At 47.1% G+C, this 17,913-nt stretch overlaps 1 protein-coding gene across 2 annotated transcripts in view; it reads left to right on the top strand.

The window, feature by feature from the left end:
* The window catches only part of LOC120836841 (neprilysin-2), a 202,838-nt gene extending 185,257 nt beyond the window's left edge, over positions 1–17,581 (top strand). For both annotated transcript variants that reach the window (XM_042290839.1, XM_040205924.3), the window contains exons 7-14: positions 3,367–4,060; positions 4,773–4,824; positions 4,902–4,969; positions 5,083–5,213; positions 6,605–6,670; positions 7,517–7,612; positions 9,583–9,659; positions 16,087–17,581. In XM_042290839.1, the coding sequence (XP_042146773.1) occupies positions 3,367–4,060; positions 4,773–4,824; positions 4,902–4,969; positions 5,083–5,213; positions 6,605–6,670; positions 7,517–7,612; positions 9,583–9,659; positions 16,087–16,186 (1,284 nt within the window). In that variant the 3' untranslated portion in view covers positions 16,187–17,581. The remainder of the gene's footprint in view (positions 1–3,366; positions 4,061–4,772; positions 4,825–4,901; positions 4,970–5,082; positions 5,214–6,604; positions 6,671–7,516; positions 7,613–9,582; positions 9,660–16,086) is intronic.
* Positions 17,582–17,913: the final 332 nt, after the last annotated feature.

Here is a 17,913-nt window from a genome sequence, read left to right as displayed (position 1 = left end):
CGTATTCACATTGAGCTGCGTCGTGTACCTTACGCAAATGCTACCGCAAATCAAAGACAACAAACAATAGTTTTTTTTTGTGATAATCCCTGCGTGCAGCAAGAAAGTTAATAGGGGTGCCGTAGGAACGCATGGCTGCAGTTTTCACTACATCCCGCAGAAGCGCTAAAGCGAGATTATCTGAACTCGGCAGATGGCAAGTGGGACCTTCTGTCAAAGTAGTCGTCTCACTTTCAGTAACCGCTCGTTCACGGCAACTACCTTGTTACCTCTCACATCTCCATGCTGTCCCCTCCTCGTCGCCTCTGTGCTTAATATACACAGATCGGCCTTAAGGACCAGAACATTTGTCACGCATTGCGAATTTCGAATTTTAAGCGTATACACCTGAAATTGGGCACGTTAGCGTTGTTTCGTAAAGAAAATGTTTGTTTTGTTTAGATCTCAACTCAGTGGTGGTGAAATATTACAAATAAAGCAAAAACGTCGGCCACGCATGTCCTGTGTCTTATACCAGCCTGTTCGTCGTCTTTACACTATATTACGAGCTCACTTCCCGTGTGGCTTGCTGAACGCAAACACGCCGGGGTTTCCATAGAGGCTGGCGACGCGTAGGATAATTGTAATAGGTACCGTAATACTTTTAACAAAATATATGGAGGATGACCACCCGGGCGCAAGCTCGCAGACCAGTGTTCTGATCAAGAACATCCTGTTTAGGAAAAAGGAAATGCTCGGCCGCCGCGTTTTGCTATATATTTAATGATTTCACCACCCCTCAGTTAAGCTCTAAAAAAAATATAAAACATTTTGCGAGACGACGTTTCCGTGCCCGATTTCAGGTATACGTGCATTTAGTATTCGAATTTTGCAAGGCGTGCGGAACGTGCTGGTCCTCACGACCGCTTTCTGTGCATGTAACCTCCGAAGAACAGCCTCTGCGCGTCTCGACGAGAGGCCATGAAAGTATACCATGCTTCTGTACGGAAGCCAAATTGCTACAGATGAAGTGGACCGGCTGGACTGTTTGACTGGGTGATGCCGACAGTGTACAGACTATAGTGGACGAATGCCTTACATGGCACAGCGCTAGCCCGCTGTTATGAGCGCTTTGCAAGAACACGGACTCAAATAATGCGCCGGACACGGACGCGCAGTTTCGAACGAAGTAGAAGACGCAGTGCGTAATAGCCACCAAGATCACAGCAGATAGACCTAAAGTCCCATAGCATGATTGACCCCCTCTAAAGCCCTTCAATCCTGGTAAAAGTGGCGCCATTCATTGTTGTGGAAATGCTCGAGACACGTGCCGCGCGCCATTTCTGGTAAGAACACAGCGTCTGAAATCTAGCTCAGTGCTGCGCTGTGCCGCCATAATCTTCCCAAGGGCTGCGCGTTGTAGGTGCCTCTTGCACCGACGCACCTTGCAATGCGCTAATTTTAAAACATGAAGGGGCTTTAACCCTTTGACGTCCAGCGTTGCCCAGGTGCACCAACTCAAGAAGTATTTATTTCCTCCCGTGCCACGTGCGCCTCAATAAATTTAGCGCCATCTGTCGCATGGGCGAGGATACCTGCGCTAGCAGTAGAGGATCGGAATGAATCTTCAAAACAGATCACTCGTCCCTCAAAACCAAAGTCGACGGTGGATGGGACGTATGACGGCGTGTTCCACTGGCCTCAATACTGCGACAAGGAAGACCGGCGCAGATACTACCAATATTACCAGATAGAGATAGTACCAATTCAACCAATATTACCTTTCTCTACTGCACAAAATTCGAAATGCGCCTGGGCCTTCTCCTATGTCGTAACTGCTTTAATTCGTTTAACGTGGAGCAGCGCCGCAAATGCCCAATGTTGCTCACGAGCAGCATTTCGAAAACCTGCTTACGGAAAAGGTAATACATATATATATATATATATATATTTGTTTTTTAGACCAGATTTATGTTACTCTCTGTGTTCTAAAACAATGTCAGAGTTTGTAGGTCTCTAGTATTTCAAGTAAAGTTTTGGGCACGAAAGGGTTAACCCCTTCAGGTATCCAGTGCCATCTAGTGGGCTATGCACAGTCTAACATTTCGGATGCTAATGGCGCTACAAATCTAGTATCTAGCAGCACAGGAACGTTTGTTACCCAACGGTAGGTGGACGAAAGTGACGGTTTTTTTCCTGTAGAATTCTCCCTCCATTCGTTTCAATCTTGATGGTGACAAGAATCGACCACTCTGAGGTGCTTACTTGCACCTCCAGAGTGGTGCAAGGATTAAAAAATTGCCTACACAGCAAGGATGTGGTGGGCTGAGAGTGTGCCGACTGATTTATTAGACTCGAGTCCAAAATGACTATCATTTTGTTAGTATGAACTGCCTGGCACGTGCCGAAGGTGAGCATTCCTAAGATTAAGACGACACCCTCAAATATAACTTGCGTAGAAGCCTATAAGGGACACCACGCTGACATCGAACAAAATATCGAACGAAAGTCTAGAATGCTCAGGTTCTGCATCGGTTATTTTCTTCAACTTACTCTGAAATGCCGCCATTAGCATGGATTGACGTTGGCATAGATTATTGCCACTAAATAAACTACGGTTTAGAGTAACGACACTTACCCATCTTGAAGCTTAAAATCATGGTTGCCAGTTACCTGAAGCTTTATCTCAAATCACAGGAAACGCTTTTTTGTTCTCCACAAATATTTAAACAGTTCGCGACAAAGCAAAGCAATTATACATGAGCTTCCTAACACCGAATCTAATGCTGAGCATGTCGCACTTTTGAATCATGACGATCGGCAGTTGTGTCTTCTGTGCACTAAGCACCAAGATGACGGCGCCCAGAGCAATATCGGGGAACAGAGTGGCGATATTCTAAGCTTAGCTCATTTAGTGGCTCTAGCATAGACATATGCTATACACATAGATGGTTACAGTTATCGAAGTGGTCAGTCTGAATTTCGGAAATAACCTTTTGCAATCTACGAACCACTGCGAAAGGTTGGTTGTATGAATCCTTAGTGTTGAAGTGTCTTCATATTAAGCGTTTTGGGGTGAAAGTTTTTGGTTTAAAGTTTTCAGGATGAACTCTCCAGGATAAAATTACCTCGGATGAAATGGTACACCCTGCAGTGCTTTACATACCGCATAAGCTCTACTGGCATGGAATTTAGTGGTATAAAACGTCCTCGCATGAGATAAAAGATCTTGACATTAAAACATCTCGGAATAAAAAGCCCTTAATATGATGCATGCGGGGTGAACTGTCCTGGGATGAAATTACCTTGGGTGAACTGTGGTAGAGCCGCAGCTAGAGCTCACAGAAAGTCCGGGTCGGCTCACAAACTGCCATGGTACACACGCAGATCGACTGGGACCGCTACTTCAACTCGCTGCTCGTCGACAAGGTGGCCTCGGACGAGCCCATCAATGTGGTCGTGCCCGAGTTCGTGCAACAGTTCGAGTCTCTAATCCTGCGCACGCCGGCGCGCACCGTCGCTAACTACATGGTGTGGCGCGTGGTGCTCCAGTCGTACGCCACGCTGGGCAAGCCATGGCGCGAGCGGCTCCAAGAGTTCAACGCAGTGCTGACGGGCAAGACTCGCGAGACAGCCCGCTGGGAGCAGTGCATGGGCTCGCTCACGGGCTCCCTGGGCATCGCGCTGTCCTCGCTCTACGTGCGGCACTTCTTCCAGGAGGACAGCAAGGGCGCAGCGCTGGACATGGTTAACTTCATCCTCAAGGAGTTCGTGGCCATCCTAGACGACATAGACTGGATGGACGAGCAGACGCGGCAACGTGCCCGGCAAAAGGCCCAGGCAATCCAGCCGTACATCGGATACCCCGAGGAGCTACTGCGCGACGCGCTAGTGGAAGAGCACTACCGCAACGTGACGCTGCGACCAGACGCGTACTTCGAGAACATCATGCGGCTGCGCAAGTGGTCCACGGACTACGCCTTCGGGCAGCTGCGCAAGCCGCACATCAAGGGCGAGTGGAAGAAGCACGCCCAGGTTGCTGTGGTAAACGCCTACTACAACAGCCTGGAGAACTGCATCGGTGAGTGCAACGTCACTGGTCGGCGGATGTCGCTTCACTGGTCATCGTGTCTCGATGCACTAACGGTACGCTCAGAAGGAAAGACTGGATCTCAGGTGGCCACTGTTGGTACGCTGAAAGTGAGGCGATAAGGAAAATGTGTAGATACTTTTCTGATCCATGAGTACTTAAGAAATAGAGCTGACCTTAACGTTCAATTTCCAGAGATTCATTGATAGAAGAGAGATATATAGAGGGAGATATTAAGTTTTGTTGAACTCCTCTTTTGTTATTTGCTTCACTACCTCTCAAAAGAAAACTAGTTAGAACCAGATTGTGACCTCAACCGAAGTGTTAATGGAGCTGCATAAGCAAATTGTTCAGTTAACAGAACATGACGACTACTAGGCTTTGGCTAACGGATAAGATCATTTCTAACCAAAGTCAAGTTTGCATCCCTAGCAAACGCTTCACGTGAACATACAAGTATATCGGAAATGTGACCTACGCTATAATATTATTGATAATATTAAGGCATTCATCATCAGTATACGCTGCAAGATCACCATCATTATAATGCAGTATTATTGGAAAAGCGCCGCACCAACAAGGCAAGGTTGATTGACATCTAAAATACTGTTTAGGACGTCACTGCAGTTAACAAAGATAACTCGCGCGTTCCCTTTTACGTGGGGTGGCACATAACGACGTATTTCTTTCCTTGCTCACGCAGAGTTCCCTGCTGGCATCCTGCAGGGAGCCTTCTTCTCTAAAGATCGGCCCAGGTGAAACAATGTGCTTGAGCTGTCGTCGAAATGTCCCGGCCTAAAACGTGTTCCGTTTCTTTTTTTTTTTATTCCAGCTATATGAATTACGGCGCCATCGGATTTGTCATCGGCCACGAAATTACACACGGCTTCGACGATCGTGGTAGGTGGGCGCGCCAATGTCCATTCATGAAGTTGCCATTCACAAGAAAGGACAGGCTGTCAGGTGGTGTCCCCACTCTGACTCCCTGGTGCACTTCGGTGTCGGCTGTACAGGGCGTCAGTTCGACAAGGACGGCAACAATATCAACTGGTGGGAGCACGAGACAGACCTCAAGTTCCGCCAGAGGGCTCAGTGCATCGTGGAGCAGTACGGAAACTACACGGTATCCGAAGGCACCATGAAGGTGAGAGTCGTTGTATCTATAATATTCGATTCAATTCAATTTGATTAATCTTTATTGTCTCCAGTTTGGAGAAGGAGACAGGAAAAGAAGCTGCGTTCAGTAGCTTGACAGGTCTCTGCCTCCCATACAGACTTGGGCAGATTAGTCGGCACTTGCAGAAAACAAGAAAAAAAACAAAAACGTACAGTCCATGATACAGCCTTTGATACCATGATCAGTACAGAACTTTTAAAATGCTATTTGTTGTTAAAATACAATGGTATAATTTGGTTATTTGGCATATTCGCTATGTGAATATTGTTTTTTATGAGTTCATTAATCGTAGATTGTACAGTATACATTTGAAATGCGTAATTGGTTCTTGGATGCGGCACTCTCCAGTGCTCTGGACTACGCGTATGATAAGACGAAGAGCTTTTATCCAGCGAAGCTAAGTGAAGACATGATTTATTATAATAAATACTATCTTTATATTGCTGGATTAAAGTCTGTGTATATAAGTCAAAAACACGTGTTGCCTTAACTTTTTTTTTTTTTAGAATAAAGTATTGGCTAGACTATTATATGGTAGTACATCGGCTACTAAACGCAAGATTTTTTTTGTGCGATGTATAATCTGTCTAGGTTTAATTTCTTCGTATTGCCCCATACAAGCCGGCAGTACTTTCAATGTAAAGCAAACAATGTGTTATATAAAATAATCTTGTGATATAAAATAACCTAGAGTGGCATGCATTAACGTGCAACTTTAGTGGTAATATTAGCAATATATTTTTCTTTAACATAAAGAAAATATACGATATTCTGACGGCTGGACAGGCGGAGTTTTTTTTGTGTTCGACGCTTACTCTACTCGTCTGTCCCAGTAGTTTTCGGCGCGGTCGCACAACATCGGGAATAATTTTTGCGCGCTTCTAGCCACGATATTCGGGCCCCACCCAGGTTGTGTTATAGAGCGGAACTATGCTCCGTTTTACTTTAGGTTGAGACGCAGGTGACGGAGGACAAGTGCACTTTGCAAATATTTGGGAAAGGCTAGTCTTCTGTGCTTGCTTCTGCTGGGGAAGCGGCTCCCCCGGATAAGTGTTCGCATATCTAACCTTCTATGTCTTCTATTGCAGTATGATCGTCCTCTGCCATGCGAGTGCCGGAAAGTTGCCACCACATTCATAGAAAGCAATGCATAAACAAAAACACTTTATTTTCGAGTCACACCATCTGAGCCAGCTAATCTTTCCACAAAATAATTTATTTTTTCTCATCCTTCTTACTTTTGGGGCTTCTCGACAAATGACTCATCCCACGGCGAAGTAGACGCCCACACTGCTTCTAAAGTGCATGTCACTGCCGTGGTCGCAAATAACGCGAGCGTTTTCTCTCCCCTCATGCAGGTGAACGGCGTGAACACACAGGGTGAGAACATCGCCGACAACGGAGGCATCAAGGAAGCCTTTAACGTAAGTAACGCCATTAGACGACTCGAGGTTCATTCACACACGACCGTTCGCTTATTTGTTTTCTTACGATGCATCACTAGCAGGATTTTTCGTTTTCGAAAGATACCAGTAACACCACCAACCCCTCCCCCCCCCCCCCCCCCCCCCCACCCCCGCACACACACAGAAAATAAAATAAAAAAATTAACGTTGTGTCGGGTTTATTAAAATCAGAGAAAAAAATGAAAAAAAAAAAAACGATTTGGAGCTGTCCTGAGTAAGAGAAATGTCCAAGCTTCGTGGGGAGAATTATCTTTCTATAGCTTTATTTCTTGTCGACCCGAATCACATAGCCCAATGAGCTGTGCGCGAAGCTCCTTCTTACTTCGAAACCAGACTGCTTATCTCGTTTCGTTTTTTCATTGCTACAGGAGAGTTTTTCAAGCATTCGGGTCACGCGCATGTTTCCTTGAATTTGGAGAATCCTATGTCCGTGTCTTATTTTATTCCCCGTAAGTCCAGATAAGCGCCGACGTTTTGTCCGACCCCGAAACTAGACAATGCAAAATACGAAATCTGTGTCAAACATTACAAAAAAAAAAACAAACAAAAAAAAAACACCCCGAATAAAAAAAAATCTAGTTACAAATCACTGGGACATCCGTGCTTCGTACGCCGCGTGTCATTACCCCTTGAACTGATTGCTACACTTCGTAATCAAGCACGGCTGTCCCGGTAACTCGCTGCGTACGCAGATGTAAACTCTCGCAACGCATACGTAAGCAAATAGTACTGCGTAAACGGTCCTTTATACCTGACGACGTTGAAGCGCAGCGTCTGACAGCCCGTTTTTTGTTTTTTTCGCAGGCTTACAAGAAGTGGGTGAAGGAAAACGGTCCGGAGGCCGGGCTGCCGGGCCTCAAGTACACCCCATCGCAGCTCTTCTGGATCAGCGCCGCCAATGTGAGTGCTTGGCGTGCCTCTTCTGAACGCTTCTGCATCATGCTGGATGACCTGTGCAACTACTGCCAGCGGCCAGAGCCCAGAGACCGGACATGCACCCTGGTGCCCAATAGCGCCGAAAAGCTGGTGTATATTAACCGCATTTAATCCAGAAGAATAGAATAATTGTAGAAGAAACGTTTCTAAAACTAGTGGCGAACAATGGGAAGAGAGAGAAAAAAAGAAAAGAAAGACGTGTACGCCTTCCTGTGGCGCCGGTTTAGAGCGCAGCGTTTGAGGAGAAGGAGGGGAGGGTACTGAGGGGACTGTATGCCCCTCCTCCCCATTCGTACCCTTCCCTCCTCCCCTCCTCCTTCTTTCACGCGCGAAACGCGCGTCGTCACGCAACTTTTTCGGCGCGGTGCATTATGGGACGTTTCCCATAATGCACCGCGCGGTTACGCCGACGCCGACGGCGACGTCGCTCAAGCCGAAAACGGGCGCCTAAGAGCTGCGCTCTAAAAATATTCGTATCCACATGACTAACGTGCAAAGCGCTCCAATTAAAACTGCGTGACGATCACACGACGTGGTGCGTTTAGGGAGCGGCAGCCGTGCTGCTTATTCGACGATATGACGATGACGATCGATTGACATTGCGCCGATCGTGCGTCAAATGGGGATCTGATATTGAAATGACGCTGCGTTGATTGTTAATGCATAAATGATTTCAAGGTCGTGATGTGTTTTCCTATCAAATTTAGTGGGGAAACTGAATGTTTCGTGTCGGTGTTCAAAAATTGGCCATTAGTCGCAGCACAACTATGCTCGATCTCAGAATGGGACTTCAGGGTTGGCAAGGGTGCGGACATCCTTGCCAAGACCCTTGCCAGGACCCTTGCCAGCACCCTTGCCAGCACCCTTGCTAGCCTCTTGCTAACACCTCGTCAGCCCCAAAGCTAATGTCACGTGACGTCAGGTCACGTGTCATTAATTTTTCCGTGAAGTTGAGTGGAGAAACTGTGATTGGTGGTCTGTGTTTCCGGGTTGTATTTGTTTGGTTAGTGCGTTTTTCAAAGGGCCTGGGGGTATTTTGAAGCTTGGCTGGCTCTGTTGCTAAAATGCTTGCAACCTTCTTTCTTCTTCTTTTTTTAATACGTTTTATGCAGACGTCTGTAAGATATCTAAGGCTACACAAGTGCCATCCAGACATGCGTAGGATATCTCTGAGGATATCTCTGCCGCCTCGGTTCTAAGAGGGTTCTAAAAGTTACTCCTAAAGATAATTGAGTTGCAATTTATATTCATGTTTTCTAGAATGTTAATGTAAGAATACTAGTTAGATTTCTACAAATGTGTATAATTGCAATTACGGTAACTCACAGAAATGTTAGTAACCACGTTTGATTTAAATTTCTTTTGATATATCCTATGAAGTGTCCTTACTCTATCTGACAAGGTTTCTTGGGTGCTTAAAATGCCCGGGTGCAATGGCGTGGCTTTGCTAAATGCTTTGTGTGCACGCGCACTCACGCACTGAAAGTAATTTCCGAAAACACGCGGTCGTGCCCGCAGCCTTGCAAGCCCTGAAATGAACTTGTGAGGCGGAGCATAGTTGTGCTGCAACCGCTGACCAATTTTTGAATGCGATTTTCGAACAATGATTCTCACTGGAAACCATTTTTCAGTTGTTTGAGTACAGTATTCGCACAGCTTCGTTTTGTTTCAGCGTAGGTTAAGGTAGGGACAGCGCGAAGCGCTAGCGTTGAAAATTGATCAACTTGTAATTGGAGCCCTGGTCAACATAATTTGGAGACGTATCTGTCACTGAACTATGTTACAAGTTGCCCCCCCAAATGTAGGTAAGTTAAAAATACCGAAACGTAATTGTCATTCAAAGTATTTATTAAAAAATGTGTAATTAAATACAGGAAGTAAATTACTTTTTAAGGAGACTCTCTGCGATTCTGACTCTGAACGGCACGACGCAGGTATGGTGCGGCAAGTACCGGCCCGAGGTCATGAAGCTCCGCATCCTCTCGGGCTCGCACAGCCCGGCTCCATTCAGGTGCGTCACAGATGGTGGTGGTGTTGATTGAAACTACCGGTGTTGGGACGTACTTTAAGTACATGGTACTTAAAGTACGACTTAAAGAAGGCTTAGAAAGCTTGTACTTCACTTGAAGTACATTCTCGGAGTATATACTTGTACTTAGGATACTCGTTTCTGGTACTTTCCGAAAAAAAAGTACAACTCCCGACTTTATAGCGTATTCCCCAAATTCGGTCTTATCAAGTTTTGATAAAAAACGATGTTTTCCCAACAAATATGTTTCTTATAAGTTGATTGTGTTAAATAATTCATTGGTGAGTAAAAGAACTACCGTATTTACTCGCATATTGGTCGATACGTCGTATAGGTCGACCCCCTAACTTCGGGACCCCCCCCCCCCCCCCCCCAAAAAAAAAAAAGTTGAAAAATATAATACCGGGATTCGCGTATTGGTCGACCCCCCAGTTTTGATGAGGCGATTTTTGAAAAACAGGTCGACCTATACGCGAGTAAATACGGGTAGTTAGTTTGTGGTGACTTGTGTTTATTCAAAATTTGCCGCCATTTTCGGAAATAACTGATGCCCCCCCCCCCCCTTACTTCTAAAACAAGGGACACAAATTAAAAAAAAAGAAAAGAAACAGCATGGGAATAAAAGGGCATCATGAAAAATTTGTTAAAAAAATACCTGTATTCTGAAAGTACATTGCGCCCGTTGTACGTACTACATTACTTGAAGTACATAGCCTCTAATTTACTTCGTACTTTACTTCAAGTATTTTTTTATATACTCTAACCAGAGTACGAGTCAGCAGGCTGCGGGCCCTGCTGAGAAGTGCAGCAGCTCTGACACGGAATATCCTGCCAAATACAAGCCCAAGCGCTTGCTTTCTTGCGTGTAATGTACCCTTGCAAGAAGTGCTGTGCGCATGCGCGAAAATTCCTAGCTTCTTTCACAGATGCTGAGCTCACTGTGATAAGCGCTTTCGTGCGGTTTCTGCGTTAGGTAACAGGGCGCACAAGCACCAACGTTATATTGAAAGAAAAAAGAAAAGAAAAGTGCGAGAACTTTTTTTTAAACTTTCATGCCAAGGGGAAAGAGAAGAGGGGTGTTTAGAGAAGGGGGCTTCTTTGTATATATTCTGTTTCATCGTAATTCTAAGCAGGGCCAAAAACTGGTTCCAAGACAGATAGATACATTTGCGCAAAGTAATACGCGACTTAAAGACGCACTCTTCGCGCTTGACAGGTCCAGTTGGCGCTAAAACTCGCATAAAACTACAAGAAACGCCGTGATCTAGTGCTTTCCGTAAAGCTTGATTGGACCACTGGGCCATGGCGTTGGTAGCACTCTGAATTAGGAAAAAGCGAAGTATAGACCCTTTTCGAAAGGCCGTCCTCTGTTGACAGCTGTGGAATCCCTGCACAATGGCGGACTAAAACCGCAATGCAACGCCACACTTTATACGTTTTGGTGGATTAGAAGAGAAAAACACACCCACAAGAAGATGCGAAGAGCGCAGTGGCGTTGCGCGTCCGGTGCTGTTTGATTGACTCGTCGGCTCCTAGCATTGGCCGCGTTCCGACGTCCGCTTTCGAAACGACATGCACCTTCCACGATGTCAGTTGTTCTCCTATTGTGCAGTGGTCCTGACCCTCTAATAATCGGCACGTTACTTTGGAACGGGGTTTATAGGCTTTCCGCAGATGATTTTTAGAGTGTGATATCAGAAGCCGGCCAAAAGTTACGACTATAAAAGATTCAGAACCTCGCCACATTTCTTTTAGTGAGAGTAGCAGAATTTTAGAGAAGTATTATTCTGCCATGTCACAAGGAAATAGGACCAGTGATAAGAGCCGAGCCCTCCTTCATGCAATCTGCTAGCAGCGGCGCGAATACTGCTTGTGGTACCGTTGCCGCTCAATCCAGAACTTGACAGTGCTGACGCGGGTTGGTGTTATCATGGGTGTTTTACTCATGTTGATTGTGTTACGCACTTTTGCTTGACCTTTGAGCAAGCCCGCTGTACAGGCAAGATTTTAAGCACTACAAATAAGCTAATCGAAGGCCCTAAAGGAGATGAATAAATACTGTTTCACTGTGACTTGAAATGGAAGCCAGATGTCCGCTGTGGTTACCCTAAAGCGGTGTTGAAATCACGATGAACACGCTCATGGTCAGTGGCCTTACAAACTTAGAGGTAGAGAAACTATAGTTCGTGTTTCATTTTTTGTTGGCATGCTAGTACGCTTGAACAGTTGGCTTGGATTGGGTTTTTTACGGCGCAAGGGTTTCTCAGGCCAAAGAGCTCCAAAGACTTGGACTGTGATCCGCGCGATTTGCGTCGGGATAGAATAAACGCTTTCCGAACTGGCTGACAAAGTTCAGGATCATAAAGCACACTCCGCGCTCCGTAGAAGTGGGGACATTATTTGCGCTACCCACTAAGACGTCGTCTTTTTTACACGAAATGTGCTTTGTCATGTATGTTCGTTGTCCGTGAATACTCGCTAACTGGAATGCATGGCCAGTGTCAAGAGGCTTCACGCCGACCGGCGGCAGCACCGCCTCAACGACGGAGCAAATAGAGCGGCCAGATTGCTGAAGCGCTCTTAGGAGCTTGACAGTTCTCTCATGACTCCGGGAAAGTTATTCCATGTTACTTATTTCATTATAAACCGCTTTCGACAGTCACGTGCCGATAAATAGAAGGTCAGAACCACTGCACAATGGCAGAACAACTGCGTCGAGGAGCGTGCAGGTTATTCCATAAGAGAGCGAACGTCGGAGCTCGGCCAACACTACGAGCCAACGAGACAATCAGCGAGCCATCACGTGTGATGGCTCGCTGATTGGCTCGTCAGAGGGCTCTATTTGGAAAGGGGTTTATTATATATGCCATGCCTGTGGTGTCCAGGAGCCGGCATACATGCAAACAGCCTTGTCACGTGCATGTCACTCTCGATGCCTCTTGCCCGCAAAAAGTGTTTGAATCATTTAGCGCTTTTTGTCATATATTTACATGGATGAGATAAATTTCCATGTCCTCATACACGAACTCATATTTGACGTTACTCCCGGCGGTGGCACTTTCCCGACGTTTCACGAACACCTTATGGGAATTGGGCGGTTTGATTGTAGCAGAGACTGAATAAACGAGCGCCGAGCTTGGAACGGACCTGCCGAACACCCCTTCCCGTGGAGTGCATAAGTAATGCTTTCTCTTGTAGGTTCCGCTTCGCTTACACTTAAAGCCCCTGCGCACAAATGAGTTGTAAGGGCGTTTGAGTACGTTTGACTGGGTTGCGGCTGCGAGAAACCAGGACATTCCTTCTTCTTATGTCGCATGCCGAGCTATTCTTGAATAGGATTGCACGCTTCACACGAAACACATATGCGCCGGTGGCGCGCTTTCGTTTCTCGACGCAACGCAGTCAAACGCACTCAAACGCTCTCAAACGCTCTCAAACGAAACTGTGCGTAAGAAATGCAACATTTTTTTTTACTTTTGCGCAAATACCGTTTAGAATGAATCCTCACGTTACTGACCTATGAAGAGCTTTACAAATTAAATAAAAACGAGCAGAGTTCACTCCCTCAACTTGCAGCCACAACAAGCGACGACATAATCTGGAGCCGAATATAGGCCGACAGTGCGTAAAGCCTGGTTCAGACAGTTGCGTTTGACAGCGTTTGACTGCGTTGCGGCAGCGAGAAACCAGGGCATCCCTGCTGCCTGTATCGCGTGCCAAGATGATTCCTTGAATTGGATTCCATGCTTCATACGAAGCACAGTTGTGCCGGTGACTCACTTTCGGTTCTCGACGCAGTGCAGTCAAACGCACTCAAACGCAAGTGTCTGAACCGGCCTTAACCACGCTGAGGTTGGCAAAGCACAGGACACGTGCTGAGCTGCAGACATTGTTATGGTGTGGCTATTGTTATTGCCGTGATTGGACACGAGTCACTACCCGAACGCTTGTCGAGCTATTGATTATCACGAGCCCAAATTGAGTGCTCACCAAATGCTCTGGTCCAATCAATGAGCCACGTTCAAATACCGGACTGTGACCTCCCAGCTGTGTCATAAAGTTGTGCGAAGTAGAGATTGACAGATTTGTAACTGACAATAGTGCCAATAAGCTCGTGTAAAGTGAAAAACATCCCAAGCGAATATCGCTGCAGAACCCCTTTAAAGGGAAACGATTGATATTGTATTAGAGTAAAACCATTTAAATCGCCTTCGTTTAGCCTCCAGGATCACAAATATCGATATTTGTTCTCAATTTGGTGCACGAAGGCTGCAGGAAACTATTTTTTCCAAGTACCGCCGAAGCCCCTTCTTCCCGGAGCGTTACGTCATAAACGTAGTTTTCGGAAACCCCGCTCTCGCGCATCTCCAGCGCCCATTGAAGCTATGCACGCACACTCCTGCTATTTTCAACAAGGTCAGTAAAAGACGTCACAACTGGTGTCAGTGCGGGGCACTATAGCTGGTAAGCTCGCAATTGCACGTGCTGCCCACGCGAACGACACGTCCTTGAAGGCCGAAATGTCCTCTTATGATGTAAGGACTGGTTCGACGTTTTCCGTGTTGAATATTGAACGTTGAATATCACGTTCGTTTTCACCTTCGGGGAAAACGAACGTGATATTCAAACACACCGGATAAAAGTACTCTAGAATTCACCTCTAACTCGTTTTTAACGCGATAGCATTCTTAGCTATTTCACCCGGTCTTCACGGTACACTCTTTGGCCTCGAATGCGGCGCGCGTAAGGGAACGCGCCGCGCGGCGGCCCGGCGCCTCCGTGTGCACACAACGTTCGCATACGCAAGTGCCACACGCATGCGGACGTCGTCCTCGACGTGTTTCTAGGGTCGTCAATGAGGTTGTCGTAGAGGTAGCCCTTGAGGTGGCCGTACAGGTCGTCCTAGAGGTCGTCCTAGAGGTCGTCCTAGACGTCGTCCTAGCAAGCAGATAAGCCCACGCCGCACATACTCTGAGCGGCAGTACGCACACATTCACATTTGTGCCCAAGCTACGAAGAAATTATTGGCTTGAGTTGAGATATATATATAGTTGTTACACGGTCAATGATGTCGAGGAAACAGCTTGATCATTAAACGATTACACAGAGACAGAAGATTAAACGATAACACAGAGACGAAGCAATCACTCGGTTTCGAAGTGGCGCGCTGCAGTTGTGTTGACGTCAATGATTTCGTCGTAAACCATTTATAAAATAAAGTGTTTACTCAAAATTTGCGCTGTTGCATTCACAATGAACTGCGTCGTGAATCTTATGACAATGCTATTGCAATTCATAGGTAGCCAACAAGTGTTTTTTTTTTTTTTTTCAAGAACCTTTTCAGCTTTTCTTTAAGGTAAAACAGCGAGAGCCCTCTGTATACGTGCAGTGCCAACATCACGCAAAATATTCAAATGCCTGAGCACTAGAATATTGGCATCATCATCACACAGATCAAACGAAGACACTGATTTGATACGAGTGCCGCGTCAGGGTTTGGTTGCGCCTCGTATTCAATCAACGCGTCGAAAGACTGTCGGCATCGCGCCCGGGCCCAACTGCTGAGTTGGCGTCATCTGACAGTGATGACGTTTCATGGAAAAATACGAGAATGTTCGCCTGCCTTGATTATTCATTTTGGTGTTGGCAGTGGCCATAGTTTCCACGTGACCCCATGCGTATTTATCAACATTAGTTTTGTGTTTACAATAGATCCAGGAATAGATTACTTCCAAAATCTCTACGCGCAGCACTGCCCCCGTCGAACACTCTTGGCCACGGAGAGGAGTGGCATGGTTTCGATTTCAATCGCCCCGTTGACAAAGTAGTGTATCTCAGCACTGCATAAAAATAAAGTTAGGGCTCGCTTGCATTGCACCCATTCATCTTCGTGGGCCCTGTTGAAACAGGGACCTCAAGCGGCTCTAAGGACACGCCCAGGCTTAGAGGGCAGTAGGGGTACGGCCGACCGCGTCCCGTACGTTTTTGGCGGCCTGGCTGCCACTCTAGAGTGCAGCATGACCTACCGGGCTCACGAATAATTTAAGAAGCATACTGAGAGGAAGATGAAACAGGGTGACCGGCCCAGTATACTTCTTCTTTCATGTGCATTCGTAGTCCTCTTTAGGAGCGCACAAACACTGGCACGCCGGGAGCCCAAAAAGAAAGCCCGTGTCCCAGCATTTTATTAGTATTGGTATGTAACGCCTACAGTGTTATACATTTGAGGAAAGTCAGATATTCCAAAATGCAAGCGCAGCATTTGGTTGTGACGAGATGTCGTAAAATGAGGTTGGCAAATCGAAACTGAAACTGTAACCAAGGGGTTCCCAAGATGCTTCTCACGGTACTACGCCGCTAGGACCGCTTCGATTTATTACTGCAATCGAATGTTGATTTTGCCGTGCAGGGTCATCGGTCCCATGTCCAACACGCCTGAGTTTGCCGCGGAGTTCAACTGCCCGGTCGGATCTCCCATGAACCCAGTCAACAAGTGCACTGTCTGGTGATTCCCGACCTCCTCGGAATAAGATCTGATCGCTCTCGCAACCCCAAGGAGCATGCGTCGTCCACTTCCTCTCGCGGCACCCTCTCACCCGAAGGGGATTTTCCGCGGTACGCCCCTCCTTCCCAACAGGATCCCGAACACGGGGTCCTAACCGGTGTCTCACTTTCGACCCCACTTTTGACCACACCATCCCTGCCGTCGAGGGCCAGGCGCCGCATAGTCAACGCGAACCCTCATTGTCAATCCCATCGCCCCCACCAATAGCTAGACTGGCAGCGGGATACTCCTTGTATGCTCTTGGGATTCCATCTACGGCCCCCTCAGGTTGCAGTCTACGGATATGGCGGAATCACAATGTCTTGTCGTGATGGCTATGGCGTGCAGCATCTGTGATTCAGTTAAACTTTTCATTACACCCATGTACAGACTACTACAATATGAAAGACCCAATCGCCGTGGCAGTTTATGCGGTGCTGCTATGTATAGACGCTTTCAGCGCGCGCCAAATTCAGCCGCCATAGCCGACCTTCTCTTGTCTTACCGAGATGTCGAGCGACTGAAGCGGGCGTTGACGAGTCTCCACAAGGGCCTATGCTGGGGAGAAGGACACGGTAGAATCTGAAATGGCAATTACCTGTCCTGCTGTGGTAATGAAGAAGTGGATCGAACGAAATAAGAGGAAACAAAAGCTGAAGGTCGGTTATGGCGGCGCCCATGCACAGCTGCCTGAAAGCGTCTATACTTCGGTCAGAGGCCCTTCTCAGAGACACAATAGAAGAAGGTCAATTTACTTTCCCACTCCTTGCAATGTGAACGCGGCCTAAGCGAATGCCGCAGAACCGCCAGCAACTGCCTCGTGGAAGGGGTCATACGCATTGTTGGAGAAAGTACATTCTTTCAGCGCCATTACTCGCACGTCATCAAGGTTGCCAACCTGCCAAGCCGCGGTCCAAGAACTTGTCCACAGATGACGCCATGAACGCATAAGGTCATTGTCAAAAAACGCAAAGCGTATGGTCACGTCGTCTGCGCATTTTGAGCAGCCTCACGCCAAAGTTTGTACGAACAGGGACTCTAAATTGTTCACTTGGCGAGAAAGTCGGCGAGATCGCCTACCGCTGCGATTGGCCAGCGCAGATATCTCGCCGACTTTCTTACCGAGTGTCCAACTTAGAGCTCCAGAGCGGTCCCTCCAGCCCTTCATTTCTCAGCGGTCATCTTCGTCGTGCGGTGTCCTGCCCTCGGCCGGTCGAGTTCAGGCGCGCTGCCCGCTCGCAGCGAGCGTCGGCCCTTCTGCGGGTCTTGTACATAGATCGCGCGTTATCGGCACACGGTCCTGTCGTCGCGCTCTTGTTTTCTCACACCCCTGCTGGGTGAAATAAAAGTGATACATTCACATCCGTCACAGTCCTTTTCTTTTGGTCGCTCATGACGTACCGGCTGCTGTCATGCTCGAGAGAGGCTGTTCAAGGTAAGTCCTAGATTTGTTGCTTTTGGAAGACGAAAGTTAAGCGCGTTCAACTATACAAGGCCGCTTCATAGACGTTTTGTGGGAGCGGTACTAAGTAAAGCCCCTCCATAGAGAGTAAACGACATCCTTTAAAGAACGTCCCTATCCTGGAACAATCATAGTGGCTGGCGAAAGCGGGGAGCAACGAAACGAATTGCACGCAGCGGCGGAAGAGGAGGAGGAGGAGAGAGGGAATGCCCATTCCCCTTTCATCCCGT

This window comes from Ixodes scapularis, unplaced genomic scaffold, assembly GCF_016920785.2.
Source record: "Ixodes scapularis isolate PalLabHiFi unplaced genomic scaffold, ASM1692078v2 PGA_scaffold1__304_contigs__length_218370807, whole genome shotgun sequence".
In the NCBI taxonomy this organism is placed as follows: domain Eukaryota; kingdom Metazoa; phylum Arthropoda; class Arachnida; order Ixodida; family Ixodidae; genus Ixodes; species Ixodes scapularis.
The sequence above is the reverse complement of the archived record's forward strand: the minus strand, read 5'-3'. Positions and strand labels throughout refer to the sequence as shown.